At 49.5% G+C, this 18,220-nt stretch overlaps 1 protein-coding gene across 2 annotated transcripts in view; it reads left to right on the plus strand.

Moving 5' to 3' along the window:
- Positions 1-672: 672 nt before the first annotated feature.
- The window catches only part of POT1 (protection of telomeres 1), a 134,152-nt gene continuing 116,604 nt past the window's right edge, over positions 673-18,220 (plus strand). The window contains exons 1-2 of one of the 2 annotated variants that reach the window (XM_077264928.1): positions 673-860; positions 939-1,053. In XM_077264928.1, the coding sequence (XP_077121043.1) occupies positions 855-860; positions 939-1,053 (121 nt within the window). In that variant the 5' untranslated portion in view covers positions 673-854. The remainder of the gene's footprint in view (positions 861-938; positions 1,054-18,220) is intronic. The other variant, XM_077264929.1, reaches the window with a different exon arrangement.

Raw genomic sequence — 18,220 nt, forward strand, 5'->3', positions numbered from 1 at the left:
TGTAGATAAGCCCCTGATGCCGGTGGCCGTAGCTTATAGGTGAATTTTGGGGGTGACAGGTTCCCTTTGAAGTGTATTTGAAAAGTAATTGGATTAAATTAAAAAGACATTTAGGAATAAATCCGTGTTAAGCACTCCTTTACGGTATGTGCATATGTTGCGGAAAGGCCTGCGGATATAGGTAAATTCACAGGTAAACCGCACTGCGGATTACCTGCAGATTTACCGCATTTTTTGTGGATTTTGTGCGAATTTCACCTGCGGTTTACACCAGCGGATTCCTATTATGGAGCAGGTGTAAACCGCTGCGGAATCCGCACAAAGAATTGACATGCTGCGGAATAAACAACGCAGTGTTTCCGCGAGTTTTTTTCCGCAGCATGTGCACTGCTGACTTTGTTTTCCATAGGTTTACATGGTACTGTAAACACATGGAAAGCTGCTGCGAATCCGCAGCGGCCAATCCGCAGCAAAATCCGCAGCGTGTGCACATAGCCTGAAGCGTTAACACATAGGTATCAGAAGTGCGCAGTGTATGAACATACATGGCGCTAAGAGCTTCTCATAGAATAGTCCGAGTGTGTAGTAATATGTAGTGACCGTGTGTGTGACAGGAGCGGGCACTTGGCGCATGTGCAGTAGATCAAACGCCAGCACTGAGCGCCCGGCGGCACTGACACAAGCTCCGTGTAGCACTGTGATTACCCAGCACATTCTCCCGCCCTCCCGAGCAGAAGCCCCGCCCATCCTGTGCCTCTCAGGTCACGTGAGCGGCGAGGACGCTTTGGAGAAAAACCGCGCGGTGTCACCTCCTGATCACGTGGCCTTTGTTGCCGTGGTGAAGCTCCAAGAGGATGAATGTATGTGTCTGCGCTGTAGACCGCACGTGTGTACTTGTCTGGACGTGGTCACATGATGTCCTTGTGTTCATGTTTTAGGCTCCTGCACACAGGTACACGTACACGCCGCTGGACCAGCTGGTGGAGAGCACGGTGGCCAATGTGTACGGTGTTGTGACGTTTTTTAAACTTCCGTACCGTAGTAAAGGGACAGGTATGTACAGTGCTGCTGTGTGGTACTAGTGATCAGCGCCGAGCGAAGCCCCGCCCACACGCCTTGTCCACGCCCATAAAGTCCTGTCAGGCGCCATGTAGGTATGCTCCTGAGGGTGGTGGTCACCGGCCATAATCTATCAGGCCAATGGCCATAGTCTGTAGTTATGGAAGGGAGTGTGCCACCTCCAAGATGGCGCTGTACCTGCTCATCTAGTGATAGTCTATAGGGAACCTGCCATCAGACCCAGGGCGAGTGATTGCAGCCAGGAAGGTTTTCTTCTGGAATACTCCGGCTTTTTCAGAGGGAACATGGTTTGAAAATCCCACCTGGCATCTGTAGCACAGACCTCGCCAGCCCACTGTGGCCTGACCCCTCCGCTCCAGGTGATTGCATGTCTCTCCCTATGTACAGACCAGATACAGCGAAGCAGAAAGCCACCAACCAGGGGCCGCACTGGACGAGTCACGTCTGCCGGTAGTCCCCTGCCAGATTCGCAAACTATAGGCCCAGCTCATCAAAGCTTTTATGCTAGTGTGAAAAGGCTCAGAATTCTGTTGCAACTGGAGGCTGCTGTAAAATTGTGTGACTTTTGGTGTTCTGCCATTTTCACTTTGCTCTGACAAACTGGATGGGGCATGGCGACCGCCACTCGTCAGCTTCACTACGCAGGGACTGGAGTAGGATTCCTGGCAAGCCGCACAAAGAGGTGTATGTCACTCACCCGGCTCGTCACACTCCAGCCCACCTCATCGCCCATCTTGATGATCCGGGCCCTGTGCTTTTGCCAGAGCATTTTAGAGTAAAACGTACCTAGCTTCAATCATGAAGTCAGTGTGTGCTTCAGGCAGCATAAATCTAATGACTGGTTCCTTTTTTGTCCATTTATAGGGCCGGATCTCGACTATTTAGTGGGGTTGTCCGGTCCAAACCAATAAGTCTGCAGTCCCTTTTGTGTGACTGCAGACTTCTGAATCTCCCCAGCATAAGCAGTGTACTCTGCAGGGACTCGCCGATTTCTGACCTGGGGAAGTAGAGTATGAGTTATACACCTTTCCATTGGTGGCGGCCTCACTCTCCTTGCCCAGCTATGGAGTGAGGCCATGCCCACTGGCCACCAGCATCACTAGAGGGGCGCATCCTCTACTCAATACAAGTGCATGGAGCGAGATCACACCCACTGGTGGGCGGTATGTATAACTCGTACATACTGTCTGTTCCCAGGTCAGAAACCAGCAAATCCCTGCAGCACAATGCATACACAGAGTAACTGCAGACTTATCGGTTTGAACCGGACAACCCCTTTAAAGGGAACCTGTCACCCCGTTTTTTCCGTATGAGATAAAAATACTGTTAAATAGGGCCTGAGCTGTGCATTGCAATAGTGTATTTTGTGGACCCCGATTCCCCACCTATGCTGCCGAAATACTTTACCAAAGTAGTCGTTTTCGCCTGTCAATCAGGCTGGTCTGGTCAGATGGGCGTGGTGTCTTCCCCCAGATCTTGCTTAGTTTTCCGTTGGTGGCGTAGTGGTGTGCGCATGTCCAAGGTCCCGAATCCACTGCACAGGGGAGTGAAAAGAGCGCGATGTGTGCTATTTCATTGGTGATCGGTGGGGGCGGCCATCTTCCTTTGGCCGCGCGTGCGCAGAAGCGGCGCTCTGCTGGACGCGGCTTCAGGAAAATGGCCGCGGGATGCTGCGCGTGCGCAGATGGAGATCGCGGCGGCCATTTTCCTGAAGCAGAGATGTGAACTCTGCTTCAGGAAAATGGCCGCCGCGATCTCCATCTGCGCATGCGCGGCATCCCGCGGCCATTTTCCTGAAGCCGCGGCCAGCAGAGCGCCGCTTCTGCGCACGCGCGGCCAAAGGAAGATGGCCGCCCCCACCGATCACCAATGAAATAGCACACATCGCGCTCTTTTCACTCCCCTGTGCAGTGGATTCGGGACCTTGGACATGCGCACACCACTACGCCACCAACGGAAAACTAAGCAAGATCTGGGGGAAGACACCACGCCCATCTGACCAGACCAGCCTGATTGACAGGCGAAAATGACTACTTTGGTAAAGTATTTCGGCAGCATAGGTGGGGAATCGGGGTCCACAAAATACACTATTGCAATGCACAGCTCAGGCCCTATTTAACAGTATTTTTATCTCATACGGAAAAAACGGGGTGACAGGTTCCCTTTAATAAACACCCATCAGCTATATACAGTATAAGCCAATCGGCGCATGTTTGCTGCCCTGTTTACATTGGCTGTCGAAAATCAATGGGAACAGAGCAGTTAGTAATATGGTTCTGAACTCGCACAGCATCCTTTTACCAGCAGCTCCTCACTTGTATATTTGAGGTGATGTGTAAGCAGTCTGCGCACCTGCCAAACAAGCGTTTTGTTCATTTGTCAGGCAATTGAAGGTACAGTATGTCGGCAAGGGCTGAAGATTGGGAATAAATGTTCTTCTGGATGCTTGTTAATCGATCAGCTCGTCTGTCTTTGTCACTAGACTCTTGACATTTTCATGCTATTTGTGTAGATGACCACACCATTGTAGGGAGCCAGCGTATTTGCATGTGGAAGTGTTAGCTGCCACCTTTAGGGTATGTTCAAGTTGTTTTCTCCTACACCTCATTGGGGGTCACAGGACCATGGGTGTTATGCTGCTTGCCACTAGGAGGACACTAAGTAAACACAAAGAGTTAACTCCTCCTCTGCAGTATACACCCCTTGACTGGCCAGTAACGACTCAGTTCTTGCTTAGTGTCTGTAGGAGGCACTTGGGTCTGTTCAGACCCCACCATTTATTTTTTTATTTTCTGTAAATTTTTATTTTTTATCTTAACGGAGTGAAGGGGGCGACGGACTCCTTTCCAGGGTCCGCTCTCCCCCGAACCATCAACAGGCGAGCACGGCGAGTATACCTCCCCGTTCCTCTCCTGCGACGTATGGGGCATGCCTAACCTAAACCCAGGGTGACGGTTCCTACTCGGTCCCGATCTCCCCCAATATAGGAGGGCGAGCACATAGAGTATACCTCTCATGTGCATCTCCCGGGCTCCACCGCACTCAAGCCCTCACCTCGGCGTCTTGTAGTCCCCACGGTAGCCGTAAGTCCCCTGCGGCAGGCACATCTGCACGGTGGCACAGCCATAAGTCCCCTGCGGCAGGCACATACGGCGCTCTCCATCCCCCGGCGCAGGGAGGACAGATTGAGCTGGAGGCCACACCGAGGCTCGGTGAGTAGTCCCCTCCTCACGCTGCAGCGTTGGAGGATGCAGTCTGGGTTCCTGGGGAGAGGCGCCGCTGTTTGGTGCAGCGGCGATCGTTCGGCGCTACACCGCGCCCGCAGGCACATGCCGCTGGCAGCCTGAAAAATTTAGTCCCCGGCTTTTCAGCCGGACTAGACCGCGTTTGTAATTCCCGCCCACCGCTGGAGCCCCGCCCACCGCTCAGGCGCTTCTTGTTCTGAAAGAGAACAGCCCTGCAAATCTCGGCCGCCATCTTGGGGACACCGACACAGGACCGTGGGTAAGCTGCCCCTTCCTATAGGGAAACGCTTAACCCCTTCTCTGCATCCACATCCCGGCTAGTGCAGCATTTTGGAGGCACAGACATACACTATGTCTCAGTCTAAGGAGGCAAAAAGGGGCAACAAAAAACATGCTGTATTTTTTACCACATGTGCCACTTGCAATTCTTCTTTGCCACGTGCCCACAATACCCCTCTGTGCCAGAACTGTGACCTGGCCTGTGCGCAGCCGCCTTCTGCCGCCACCTCCAATGTCGCCACTGATCCCGCTGAGCCTAACTCTCCTGAGTGGGCCGTGTCCCTGTCACATTCAATGGAGTCCTTGGTCAAGGCATTGGACTCTTTCCGAGGGTCCTCCTTAAGCCAGAACTCACCTCCGTCGGCTGCGACGGAATCTGGCGACGGTGTGGGGCCGTCCGACCACAAGGGGCGTACCGTTCTACGGGACTCTCGGGAGTCCAGGAAAAGGACCCTTCCCTCATCTCCCATACACGCTCGAGCTTCAGCTTCCCCTCCCCTGAGGGTCGCAGCGTACAGGACTCGGTATACGAGTCGGAGGAATCTTTAACCCAAGACTCCTCTATCGGTCAGGAGACACTTGACTCCCTTACAACAAAACATTAATGGTGGATGACGAATCTGTTTCCTCTCAGGAACACGTATCTTTTAAAAAGACAACGCATCCAAAAGATATTTGCTAATCACCCTGAGTTTCAGGACATTATCCAAAAACACAGGGAGCACTGTTGTGAACTATACTTCTTGGCTCCCTCTTGTGGTCACTAGTGATTTGGCACTTTGATTGTCTTTTACCAGGTTGGTACTCACCTGCTTCGTTAGGCCTGGGGTGTTGCTATTTAAACTTCCTGGATTCTCAGTCCAGTGCCTGGCATCGTTGTAATCAGTTCATTTCTGTTTGCTCCTGTCTTCAGGTCCTGGTTCTTTGCAAGATAAGCTGAGTCCTGCTTTCTTATTTTTGATCATTTGCTTTGTTTATATTTTTGTCCAGCTTGTACAAAATGTGATTCCTGTTATCGCTGGAAGCTCTAGGGGGCTGATATTCTTCCCCCACACCGTTAGTCGGTTTGGGGGTTCTTGGATATTCAGCATGGATATTTTGCAGGGTTTTTTGCTGACCATATAAGTCATCTTTCTATATTCTGCTATTAGTCAGTGGGCCTCTCTTTGCTAAAATCTAGTTCATTCTTACGTTTGTCTTTTCTTCTTACCTCACCGTTATTATTTGTTGGGGGCTTGTATTACTTTGGGGTCTCTTCTCTGGAGGCAAGCGAGGTCTTATTTTCCCTTATAGGGTTAGTTAGTTCTCCGGCTGGCGCGAGACGTCTAGGATCAACGTAGGCACGTTCCCCGGCTATTGTTAGTGTTTGTGCTAGGATCAGGTATATGGTCAGCCTAGTTACCACGTCCCTATGAGCTGGTATTTATGTTTGCAGACTTTGCTGTAATCTCTGAGATCCTTTGCCATTGGGATCATAACAGTATGCCAGGCCTATGAATAGTTAATGCATTGCAGAAGTGGGATTAAAAGAAAAGGAGTTCTGAGTTGTTTTTTTTTTCTCCTCTTTCTTCCTTCCCCTTTTTCTCAGAGTGGCTGTAAGCTTTGCTGCAGACATGAATGTTCAGACCTTGATTACTAGTGTGGATCAGCTTGCTGCACGAGTGCAGAGCATTCATGATTTTGTTGTTAGCAGTCCTATGTCTGAGCCTAAGATACCTTTTACTCTTCGCCACGACAGCACCCTACTGGAGAGAGGGATCCGCCCCGCAGGAACAGATAACCTATTGAGAAATAAAAGGGGTCGGTCCGCCTCTCCTCCTCAGTTTAGGTTTCCTGTTCCTGCGGGAACGACAGGACTTCCGAATGAGAAAGCATACCTGGGCTTGCATGCCGCCTGCGCAGTATCCGAGAGAACGGCAGGGGCTGCGGCTCAGAAGCAGCGTCGGGGGAGTTCCGTTAGACGGCTCCCCCCTCGTCTGATGGAGCGGGCAGACGGCCGGGTCCGGGAAAGGCCGACCGGCGTCCTTCCCAGCGTGCGGTACGGCAGCAGGAGCGGGTAAGATGACCTTCCTTCGCGGCCCGGCGTTGAATCCCGGGCCGCACACGCGCCGACCGCCGCAAATACAGGCTACCCCGGAAGTGGATCTTGGACTTCCGGGGCGCCTAGGCCGGATCCAGGGCAGGGGAGCGGCACTGTCTGCGCATGCGCGGAGAAAAAAAACAAAACAACGTTTTGGCGCTCTATTTAAAGCGCTCACTAACACTGAAACGGCGATGCAGAGATGTCATCCCCAGGTGCCATGGACCCTACAACCGGAGTTCCAGTACCCCCCGCCAAAGATCACGCCAGAGGATCCTCGGACACCGCTCGTAAAAGCGACGGTTCCAGAACAGGATCTCGGCCTTCTGATCCGGTATTATTTGCTTCACTGGGTGAGTTGTGAACTCTGCCTATTATGCTAATGCTGTCTCCCTATCTCTCTCTTTTCCCTTTCTCTCTCTACTTACACGCTTAGAGCAAAAAACGACAAAAAACGAAGCACAGGGAATGTGCCTTGTGTAACCAGCCCTTCCCTGACTCATACCCCAAAAAACTTTGTGAGGACTGTTTTAAAGAAACAACACAGGGAGCAGCAGTGTCCATTACGGACCTACGGGCCATTATTAGAGAAGAACTAAAAAATATGACCCAGGAAAAACCGCGTAGTTCTAAATCTAAAACACCGACACTTGTGTCAGACTCCGATAGTGACCAACCGATACTGTCAGATGCCTCCCTATCATCATGTCCAGCGTCATCATCCTCATCAGAGATTGAGGGACGCTCATGTTTCCCCTTAGACAGTGTGGACAACTTGGTAAAATCCATTCGAAATACCATGGGGTGTGAGGAGTCTAAGGGTGCGCAAACCGCGCAAGAGATAATGTTCGCGGGTTTGGCAGACAGAAAGAGGAGATGTTTTCCGGTTATACCAGCAGTGAAAACATTAATCAAAAGAGAGTGGGAGAAGCAAGATCAGAGAGGCTTTCTACCCTCAGCCTCAAAACGCAAATATCCGTTTAGTGACGAGGAGCTTCTTACTTGGACCAAAGTCCCTAAAGTCGACGCGGCTGTAGCCTCTACCTCCAAACAATCCACTTTACCTGTGGAGGATGCGGGACTATTGGTCGATCCTTTGGATCGTAAGGCTGAATCATCCCTTAAACGTTCCTGGGAAGCGGCTACAGGAATATTCAAACCTGCAGTAGCCAGTACTTGCGCGGCCCGGTCAATGATCATCTGGATTGATCAGTTAGACCAGCAAATTGAAAAGAAAAGCTCGAGAGAAAAACTAAGAGCAGCCATCCCCTTAATACGAGGAGCAGCGGCCTTTCTGGCAGACGCCTCCGCCGACTCACTCCGTTTAGCAGCAAGATCTGCGGGCCTTGTAAATAACGCAAGAAGAGCTCTATGGATGAAGAGCTGGAAAGGGGACGCGCAATCTAAATCTAAAATATGCGCAATCCCATGTGAGGGTGAGTACCTCTTTGGTAAAACCTTAGATGACATACTCAAAAAGGCAAAGGACAGGAAGAAAGCTTTTCCTGAATCCTCTATTCCCTTTTACAGGAGAGCCTTTAAGAGGAGGCCGTTTGGCAAAAGGAGGCAAACAGATAGGTCTACAACATGGACCCCTAAGGACGACAAGCAGAGAGGTACCATGTTTAGAAGACCCAACCCCCCAAAAGACAACAAATACTGAGGACATACCAGTTGGGGGCAGACTTAAATTTTTCACCACCCAATGGGAGAAGATAACATCTAGCTCGTGGGTTTTAAATATCGTCCGAGATGGAATTAAATTAAAATTCTCTCGTGTGCCCCACGAGTCTTATATTATAACAACTCTCAGCTCGCCTATACAGCAACAGGCTCTAGAGCTTGAAATTCAAACCCTAATATCAAAACGGGTCCTAGTCCAAGTACCGATGGGACAGGAGGGTAGGGGATTCTACTCTCCCCTATTCCTAATCTCTAAGCCCGACGGTTCTTTCAGAACCATCATAAACCTTAAAAAACTCAATTCATTCATTGAAAATTATACATTTAAAATGGAGTCCATTAGGTCCACCATAAAACTCCTCTTCCCAAACTGTATGATGGGGGGCATTGATCTAAAGGATGCTTACTATCATCTCCCCATTCATAACAGATACCAAAAATTCCTCAGAGTGGCGGTAAAAATCAACAACGAGGTTCGTCACTTCCAGTATGCGGCCTTACCCTTCGGCCTCTCAACAGCGCCGAGGATCTTCACCAAGATAATGCTAGAGGTGATGGCATACCTACGCCAGAAGGAAACTTTGATTGTGCCCTATCTGGATGACTTTTTGGTAATAGGAAATTCAGTTACTCAATGTGCTGATCGTTTAGCTCACGCAATTTCCTCTCTACAGGACCTGGGCTGGATAATCAATACCGACAAATCCAGACTCACTCCGCTTTCCCGTCAGGCGTTCTTGGGGTTCCAGTTAGACTCCACATCTCAAAAGTGTCTCCTGCCGCAGGTAAAAATCCTACTGATCAGACACAAAGTCCTAGCCGCAATAACTAATCCTCGTATATCCCTAAGACAAGCTATGTCGTTACTAGGGTCTCTTATCTCTTGTATACCAGCAGTGAGATGGGCTCAACACCACACTCGAGTACTACAACATCAAATTTTACAAGAGGATAAACGGTTATTTGGTCACCTAAATACAAAAATAACCTTATCTCAGGAGGTTTTAACTTCCTTAGAGTGGTGGCTAGACTCAAACCATTTGTTGAGTGGGGTTCCATGGGTAATAACGCCATCTCACACCATAACCACTGACGCCAGTCCTCATGGATGGGGCGCTCATATGGGGAACGATTATTGCCAGGGGTTATGGAGCATGGAAGAAAATTGCAGCTCCTCTAACCTTAAAGAACTGAATGCTGTAAAATACGCCTTATACCATTTCCTCCCACAGATTCGGGGGAAAGACGTCAGAGTCCTGTCCGACAACACCACCACGGTGGCGTATCTAAATCGGCAAGGAGGTACGCGATCAGAGACTCTGATGTCTTCTGCTACGGAAATCTTAAATCTAGCAGAAAGTCACCTAACATCCCTTACTGCACTGCACATAAGGGGAGCAAGCAATCAGCAGGCGGACTTTTTAAGCCGACACACCCTAAGGCAAGGAGAGTGGTGTCTAAACCAGCAAATATTTCTGGACATAATATCTCTTTGGGGCCGTCCTCAGATAGATCTTTTCGCCACAAGGAAAAACAGAAAAGTCCGGAGATTTGCTTCTCTATCTCCAGCGGATCATCCGGACATTCTGGACGCTCTCCAAGCCCCTTGGCAGTTCAGTCTGGCGTACGCATTTCCTCCGATCATATTGCTACCTCAAGTTATACGCAAAATCAGAGAAGAAGGGGCGAGAGTTGTACTGATAGCTCCATTCTGGCCCAAGAGACCATGGTTCTCATGGCTACGGACCATGTCGGTCTCAGATCCTTGGGTCCTCCCCTCAACGCCCAACCTTCTCTTCCAGGGTCCGTTTTTCCACCCTCAGGTGGACAATCTCCACCTGACGGCCTGGAATTGAGAGGCAGATGCTAAGATCGAGAGGATTCTCGGGGGGTTTAATTGATACGCTTCTCCATAGTAGAAAACCCTCCACCACAAAAATCTATACAAGAGTATGGAGAAAATTTTTTCAATTCCATACATTTACCAACACGTCAGAGATTCCGATACATTCTATCCTGGAGTTTCTTCAAAAAGGGAGAGAACTAGGTCTAACTGTAAACACCTTAAAGGTTCATGTTTCAGCACTAGGAGCCCTCTATGGCCATAACATTGCGGGGGATAGATGGGTATCCAGATTTATTACGGCCTGCGAAAGAATGAATCCAGTTAACATACCTAGAATTCCACCCTGGGATTTAAATTTAGTCTTACAAGCCCTAACAGACTCTCCATTCGAGCCAATAGACTCAATACCAATTAAATGTCTATCACTAAAAACTGCCCTCTTGGTAGCACTGACTTCAGCTAGGAGAATCAGTGACATCCAAGCACTCTCTATAGATCCACCTTTTTTGTTAACCTTTCAGGATAAGTTAATTCTTAAACCAGACCCTTCCTACCTTCCCAAAGTAGCGAAAAAATTCCACAGGTCACAAGAAATAATCTTGCCCACTTTCTTCAGTAATCCCTCCACTCCTGAAGAACAAAAATATCACACTCTAGACGTTAAAAGAGTAGTGTTAAAATACATTGAAAAGACCAGTAGCTGGCGACAGAGTAGGGCTCTGTTTATTTCCTTCCAGGGTGTCAAGAAGGGTCATGGAGTAACAAAAAGCACCTTATCCCCGTGGATCAGAGAGGCTATCAGACTGGCTTACTCCGCGAGGAAAGAAAACCCTCCGGAAGGCATAACGGCACACTCTACCAGAGCGATGGCATCCTCCTGGGCAGAGAGGGGAGACGTCCCGATTGAAACTATATGTAAGGCGGCAACGTGGTCAAATCCTTCTACATTTTATAACCACTATAGGCTAGACCTATCGTCAACTTCTGACCTAGACTTTGGCAGGACTGTCCTCAGCACGGTGGTCCCCTCCCTAGGTGATGGTCTCTGAAAGATCTCCAGTAGGGTGCTGTCGTGGCGAAGAGTAAAAAGCCGGATTACTCACCGGTAATGCTCTTTTAGTGAGTCCACGACAGCACCCTCTTACATCCCTCCCTATATTAATATAATGCATATTATTTGAGTAAAATCCTTTTAATCATAAGCAAATAAGTTTAAAGAATGAAATAAATGATATTTGCCTAATATTGGCGGTCCTCCGGGTACTCTGAAATCAAAACTGAGGAGGAGAGGCGGACCGCCCCCTTTTATTTCTCAATAGGTTTCCTGTTCCTGCGGGGCGGATCCCTCTCTCCAGTAGGGTGCTGTCGTGGACTCACTAAAAGAGCATTACCGGTGAGTAATCCGGCTTATTCCTGAGCTGTTCTCTGGAGATCGATTTCAATTTAGGAATTTTAGGAATAATTGTAAATTGTTTCTATCTTTGAAACCTCGTTCGTCTGGAGATTCAGCTCAGCAAGTTAAAATTGTTATCTCCTTTTTGCGTGGCGACCCTCAGGATTGGGCTTTCTCGTTAGCGCCAGGAGATCCGGCATTGGCGGATGTTGATGCGTTTTTTCTGGCGCTCGGATTGCTTTATGAGGAGCCTAATCTTGAAATTCAGGCAGAAAAAGCTCTACTGGCTATCTCTCAGGGCCAGGATGAAGCCGAAGTGTATTGCCAAAAATTTCGGAAATGGTCCGTGCTTACTCAATGGAATGAATGTGCTCTGGCCGCAAATTTTAGAAATGGTCTTTCTGAAGCCATTAAGAATGTGATGGTGGGTTTCACAATTCCTACAAGTCTGAATGATTCTATGGCGCTGGCTATTCAGATTGATCGGCGTTTGTGGGAGCGCAAATCCGCTAATTCTCTGGCGGTGTTGTCTGAACAGACACCTGTTTCAATGCTATGTGATAGAAACCCCGATCCAGCAATGCAATGTGATAGAATCCTGACTAGAACCGAACGACAAAATCATAGACGACAGAATAGGCTGTGTTTTTACTGTGGTGATTCTACACATGTTATATCAGCATGCTCTAAACGCCTAACCAAGGTTGTCAGTCCTGTCTCCATTGGTAATTTGCAGCCTAAATTTATTTTGTCTGTGACTTTAATTTGTTCATTGTCTTCCTACCCTGTTATGGCGTTTGTGGATTCAGGTGCTGCCCTGAGTCTTATGGACTTGTCGTTTGCCAAGCGCTGTGGTTTTGTCCTGGAGCCTTTAAAAATTCCTATTCCTCTCAGAGGAATTGATGCTACGCCACTGGCGGAAAATAAACCGCAGTATTGGACACAAGTGACCATGTGCATGACTCCTGAACATCGGGAGGTGATTCGTTTTCTTGTTCTGCATAAAATGAATGATTTGGTCGTGTTGGGTCTGCCATGGTTACAGACCCATAATCCTGTTTTGGATTGGAAGGCTATGTCGGTGTCGAGTTGGGATTCTCATGTAAAGCAGGTCAGGATGGTGTTTCAGGTTTTGCGTGATAATGCTTTGTTTGTGAAGGGCTCAAAGTGTCTCTTTGGAGTGCAGAAGGTTTCCTTTTTTGGGTTTTATTTTCTCCCCTTCTGCTGTTGAGATGGACCCAGTCAAGGTCCGAGCTATTCATGATTGGACTCAGCCCACGTCTGTTAAGAGTCTTCAGAAGTTCTTGGGGTTTGCTAATTTCTACCGTCGCTTTATCGCTAACTTTTCTAGCGTTGTTAAGCCTTTGACGGATATGACCAAGAAAGGTTCTGATGTGACTAGTTGGGCCCCTGCAGCCGTGGAGGCCTTCCAGGAGTTGAAGCGCCGGTTTACTTCGGCACCTGTTTTGTGCCAGCCTGATGTCTCACTTCCCTTTCAGGTTGAAGTGGATGCTTCTGAGATCGGTGCTGGGGCTGTTTTGTCGCAGAGAGGCTCTGGTTGCTCTGTGATGAGACCATGTGCTTTTTTCTCTAGGAAGTTTTCGCCTGCTGAGCGGAACTATGATGTTGGTAATCGGGAGTTGTTGGCCATGCAGTGGGCATTTGAGGAGTGGCGTCATTGGCTCGAGGGTGCTAAGCATCGTGTGGTGGTCTTGACTGATCACAAAAATCTGATGTATCTCGAGTCTGCTAAGCGCCTGAATCCTAGACAGGCTCGTTGGTCATTGTTTTTCTCTCGTTTTGACTTTGTGGTCTCGTACCTGCCTGGTTCGAAGAATGTTAAGGCTGATGCTCTTTCTAGGAGCTTTGTGCCTGACTCTCCTGGAGTCTCGGAGCCAGCTGGTATTCTTAAAGAGGGAGTAATCGTGTCGGCCATATCTCCTGATTTGCGACGTGTGTTGCAGAAATTTCAGGCTGGTAGACCTGACTCTTGTCCACCCGACAGACTGTTTGTTCCTGATAAATGGACCAGTAAAGTCATTTCCGAGGTTCATTCCTCGGTGTTGGCACGGCATCCGGGAATTTTTGGTACCCGAGATTTGGTGGCTAGGTCCTTTTGGTGGCCTTCCTTGTCACGGGATGTGCGGTCATTTGTGCAGTCCTGTGGGACTTGTGCTCGGGCTAAGCCTTGTTGTTCTCGTGCTAGCGGGTTGCTTCTGCCCTTGCCCGTCCCGAAGAGGCCTTGGACACACATTTCCATGGATTTCATTTCTGATCTCCCGGTGTCTCAAGGAATGTCTGTCATCTGGGTGGTGTGTGATCGTTTTTCCAAGATGGTCCATTTGGTACCCTTGCCTAAGTTGCCTTCCTCTTCCGATCTGGTTCCTTTGTTTTTTCAGAATGTGGTTCGTTTGCACGGCATTCCGGAGAATATCGTGTCCGACAGAGGATCCCAGTTTGTGTCCAGATTCTGGCGATCTTTTTGTGCTAAAATGGGCATTGATTTGTCGTTTTCATCTGCCTTCCATCCTCAGACTAATGGTCAAACGGAGCCAACTAATCAGACACTGGAGGCTTATTTGAGATGTTTTGTTTCTGCGGACCAGGATGATTGGGTGACCTTCTTGCCATTGGCGGAGTTTGCCCTTAATAATCGGGCTAGTTCCGCTACTTTGGTTTCGCCATTCTTCTGCAACTCTGGTTTTCATCCTCGTTTCTCCTCGGGTCATGTTGAGTCTTCTGACTGTCCTGGGGTGGATTCCGTGGTGGATAGGTTGCAGCAGATTTGGAATCTTGTGGTGGACAACTTGAAGTTGTCACAGGAGAAGGCTCAGCTTTTTGCCAACCGCCGCCGCGGTGTGGGCCCCCGACTTCGTGTTGGGGATTTGGTTTGGTTGTCTTCTTGGTATGTCCCTCTGAAGGTTTCCTCTCCTAAGTTTAAGCCTCGCTTTATTGGTCCTTATAAAATTTTGGAAGTTCTTAACCCGGTTTCTTTTCGTTTGGATCTTCCGGTGTCGTTTGCCATCCACAACGTGTTCCATAGGTCTTTGTTGCGGCGGTACATTGTGCCTGTGGTTCCTGCTGTTGAGCCTCCTGCTCCGGTGTTGGTTGAGGGCGAGTTGGAGTACGTGGTAGAGAAGATCTTGGATTCTCGTCTCTCTAGACGGAGGCTTCAGTATTTGGTCAAATGGAAGGGCTATGGTCAGGAGGATAATTCCTGGGTGGCCGCCTCTGATGTTCATGCGGCCGATTTGGTTCGTGCCTTCCACGCTGCTCATCCTGGTCGCCCTGGTGGTCTTGGTGAGGGTTCGGTGACCCCTCCTTAAAGGGGGGGTACTGTTGTGAACTATACTTCTTGGCTCCCTCTTGTGGTCACTAGTGATTTGGCACTTGGATTGTCTTTTACCAGGTTGGTACTCACCTGCTTCGTTAGGCCTGGGGTGTTGCTATTTAAACTTCCTGGATTCTCAGTCCAGTGCCTGGCATCGTTGTAATCAGTTCATTTCTGTTTGCTCCTGTCTTCAGGTCCTGGTTCTTTGCAAGATAAGCTAAGTCCTGCTTTCTTATTTTTGATCATTTGCTTTGTTTATATTTTTGTTCAGCTTGTACAAAATGTGATTCCTGTTATCGCTGGAAGCTCTAGGGGGCTGATATTCTTCCCCCACACCATTAGTCGGTTTGGGGGTTCTTGGATATTCAGCGTGGATATTTTGCAGGGTTTTTTGCTGACCATATGTCATTTTTCTATATTCTGCTATTAGTCAGTGGGCCTCTCTTTGCTAAAATCTAGTTCATTCTTACGTTTGTCTTTTCGTCTTACCTCACCGTTATTATTTGTTGGGGGCTTGTATTACTTTGGGGTCTCTTCTCTGGAGGCAAGCGAGGTCTTATTTTCCCTTATAGGGTTAGTTAGTTCTCCGGCTGGCGCGAGACGTCTAGGATCAACGTAGGCACGTTCCCCGGCTACTGTTAGTGTTTGTGCTAGGATCAGGTATATGGTCAGCCTAGTTACCACGTCCCTATGAGCTGGTATTTATGTTTGCAGACTTTGCTGTAATCTCTGAGATCCTTTGCCATTGGGATCATAACAGAGCACCCGGAGAAGCGTTTTACGGCTCAAAAAGCCACGGAAGCTAAATATCCTTTCTCAAAGGATCTGGTGTAGGAGTTGCTTCTCTCTCCTTCTGTGGATCCTGCCGTATCGCGACTCGCATCCAAAACAGTCTTATCCCTGTTAGACTGTTCATCAGTCAAAAATCTTTCTGACCGTCAAGTTGATTATTTGGCTCGCTCAGTCTTTGAAGTCTCAGGAGCAGCTCTCCTTCCATCTTTTGCAGCTACCTGGGTAGCTAAGACAATGGTGGCCTGGGCAGAAGTGTTAATCTCTACCGTCCATGGCAGTAATCCTCCCCCAGAGACGGCCAGACTAGCTAACCAGATAGCTCAGGCTGGAGATTTCGTTGTTAACGCTTCCATAGATGCGGCTAATTGCGCAGCGCAAGCGGCTGCAAACGCAATTTCCATCAGGAGGGCCTTATGGTTCCACGATTGGCGAGCAGATTCTGCTTCCAAAAAGTCACTGACTTCTCTACCTTACTAAGCCGGCCGTTTATTTTGGGGAGAAACTAGACCAGATCATTTCTGACGCTACCGGAGGGAAGAGTAAATTTCTTCCCCAGCAAAAACCAGCCCGGCCGTTTTGGAATCAACAGCAGTTTCGATTCCGGTCCTTTTGTATCAACTCCAGTTGGTCCTCCCCTTCCCCTGGTTCGGGACGACGGGAAAACAGAACTTCCCAGGTCTCATACAGACCAAACCGTTCCTGGAAACCCAGACCGAGACCGTCTGCCCCTAAGCCGTCCGCATCCCTTAAACCTTCTACACAATGACTCGTTGGCGTGTCCGGCGGACACCGACCAAGTAGGCGGACGCCTTCTTTCGTTCCGTCAAAATTGGCTCTCGGTCGTTCACGACGAGTGGGTCAGAGAGCTCGTGTCTTCCGGGTACAAAATCGAGTTTTCTTCCATCCCCCCTCCGCGCTTCTTCCAGTCTTCTCCCAAATCAAGGGCGTCACATCTTTTTCAGGCCATACAGGCGCTTCAAAGGGACGGTGTCATCGCTCCGGTACCTCGAGATCAAAGGTTCAAGGGGTTTTACTCCAACCTTTTTGTGGTCCCAAAGAAGGATGGGACTCTACGGCCCATACTGGACCTCAAAGCGCTACAGGTCCGACACTTCAGGATGGACTCGCTCCGTTCCGTTGTCGCATCCCTGGAAAAAGGAGAGTTCCTCGCATCCATAGACATCAAGGATGCTTATCTACACATTCCAATTTTTCCCTCTCATCAGCAGTTCCTGCTCTTTGCAGTCTAAGAAAAACACTTCCAGTTTGTGGCCTTGCCCTTCAGACTTGCCACCGCCCCCAGAGTCTTCACAAAGGTCATGGCGGCTGTCATGGCCATTCTTCATGCTAGGGCAGGACTACCACTCCCCGATCTGGACGACCTATTAATCAAAGGTCTGTCCCAGTCTGCCTGCGAGGAGTCTGTAAGGATCACCGTAGATTCTCTTTCTCGCCTGGGTTGGAAGATCAACTTCGAGAAATCATCTCCAGTGCCGGCTCAGCAAATCTGCTTCCTGGGCATGATTTTGGACTCTTCCCGCGGGTTAGTCGTTCTCCCTCCAGAGAAGGTCTTATCCTTACAACAGGGAGCGCGCAAGCTCTCCCGCCCAGTCCCTCCATTCGCTTCCCAATGCGCATCCTCGGGAAAATGGTTGCGGCGATGGAAGCCGTTCCGTTTGCGCAGTTCCATCTCCGTCCCTTGCAACAGGTGCTCCTGTTAGCCTGGGACAGGAGCCCGGTTTCCCTCGACCGTCATTTTCGCCTGCCCCCACAGGTCAGGCAGACCCTCAGGTGGTGGACGCTACAGTCCTCCCTGAACCAAGGGAAGTCCTTTCTTCCAGTGTGCTGGTTAGTGGTGACCACCGATGCCAGCCTTTTGGGCTGGGGCGCAGTTTTCAGTCACCACACGGCACAGGGTCGTTGGTCCACAAGAGAGTCGCGTCTCCCAATCAATATCTTGGAAATTCAAGCCATCACTCTTGCCTTGCGCAACTTTAACCACCTTTTCGCAGGCCATCCCATCAGAATTCAATCCGACAACGCCACAGCCGTGGCGTACATCAACCGACAAGGGGGAACCCGTAGCAGGACAGCCACACTCGAAGTCTCCCACATTCTGCGCTGGGACGAGACCAATCACTCGCTCATCTCGGCGATCCACATTCCGGGCGTGGAGAATTGGGAAGCGGACTTCCTCAGTCGCCAAGGTCTTGCCTCGGGCGAGTGGTCCCTCCATCCGGAAGTCTTCCATCAGATTTGCCTTCGCTGGGGGACGCCGGATGTGGATCTCATGGCCTCGAGGTTCTACAACCAGGTTCCCCAGTTCATTTCTCGCTCCCGCGATTCTCGTGCTATCGGGGCAGATGCTCTGGTCCTGTCGTGACATCAGTTCCAGCTGCCATACATATTTCCGCCTCTTCCTCTGCTCCCGAGAGTCATCAAGATCAGAGCAGAGGGAAGACGGTGATTCTCGTCGCTCCCGACTGGCCGC

This window comes from Ranitomeya variabilis, chromosome 5 (assembly GCF_051348905.1).
Source record: "Ranitomeya variabilis isolate aRanVar5 chromosome 5, aRanVar5.hap1, whole genome shotgun sequence".
Lineage (NCBI taxonomy): Eukaryota > Metazoa > Chordata > Amphibia > Anura > Dendrobatidae > Ranitomeya > Ranitomeya variabilis.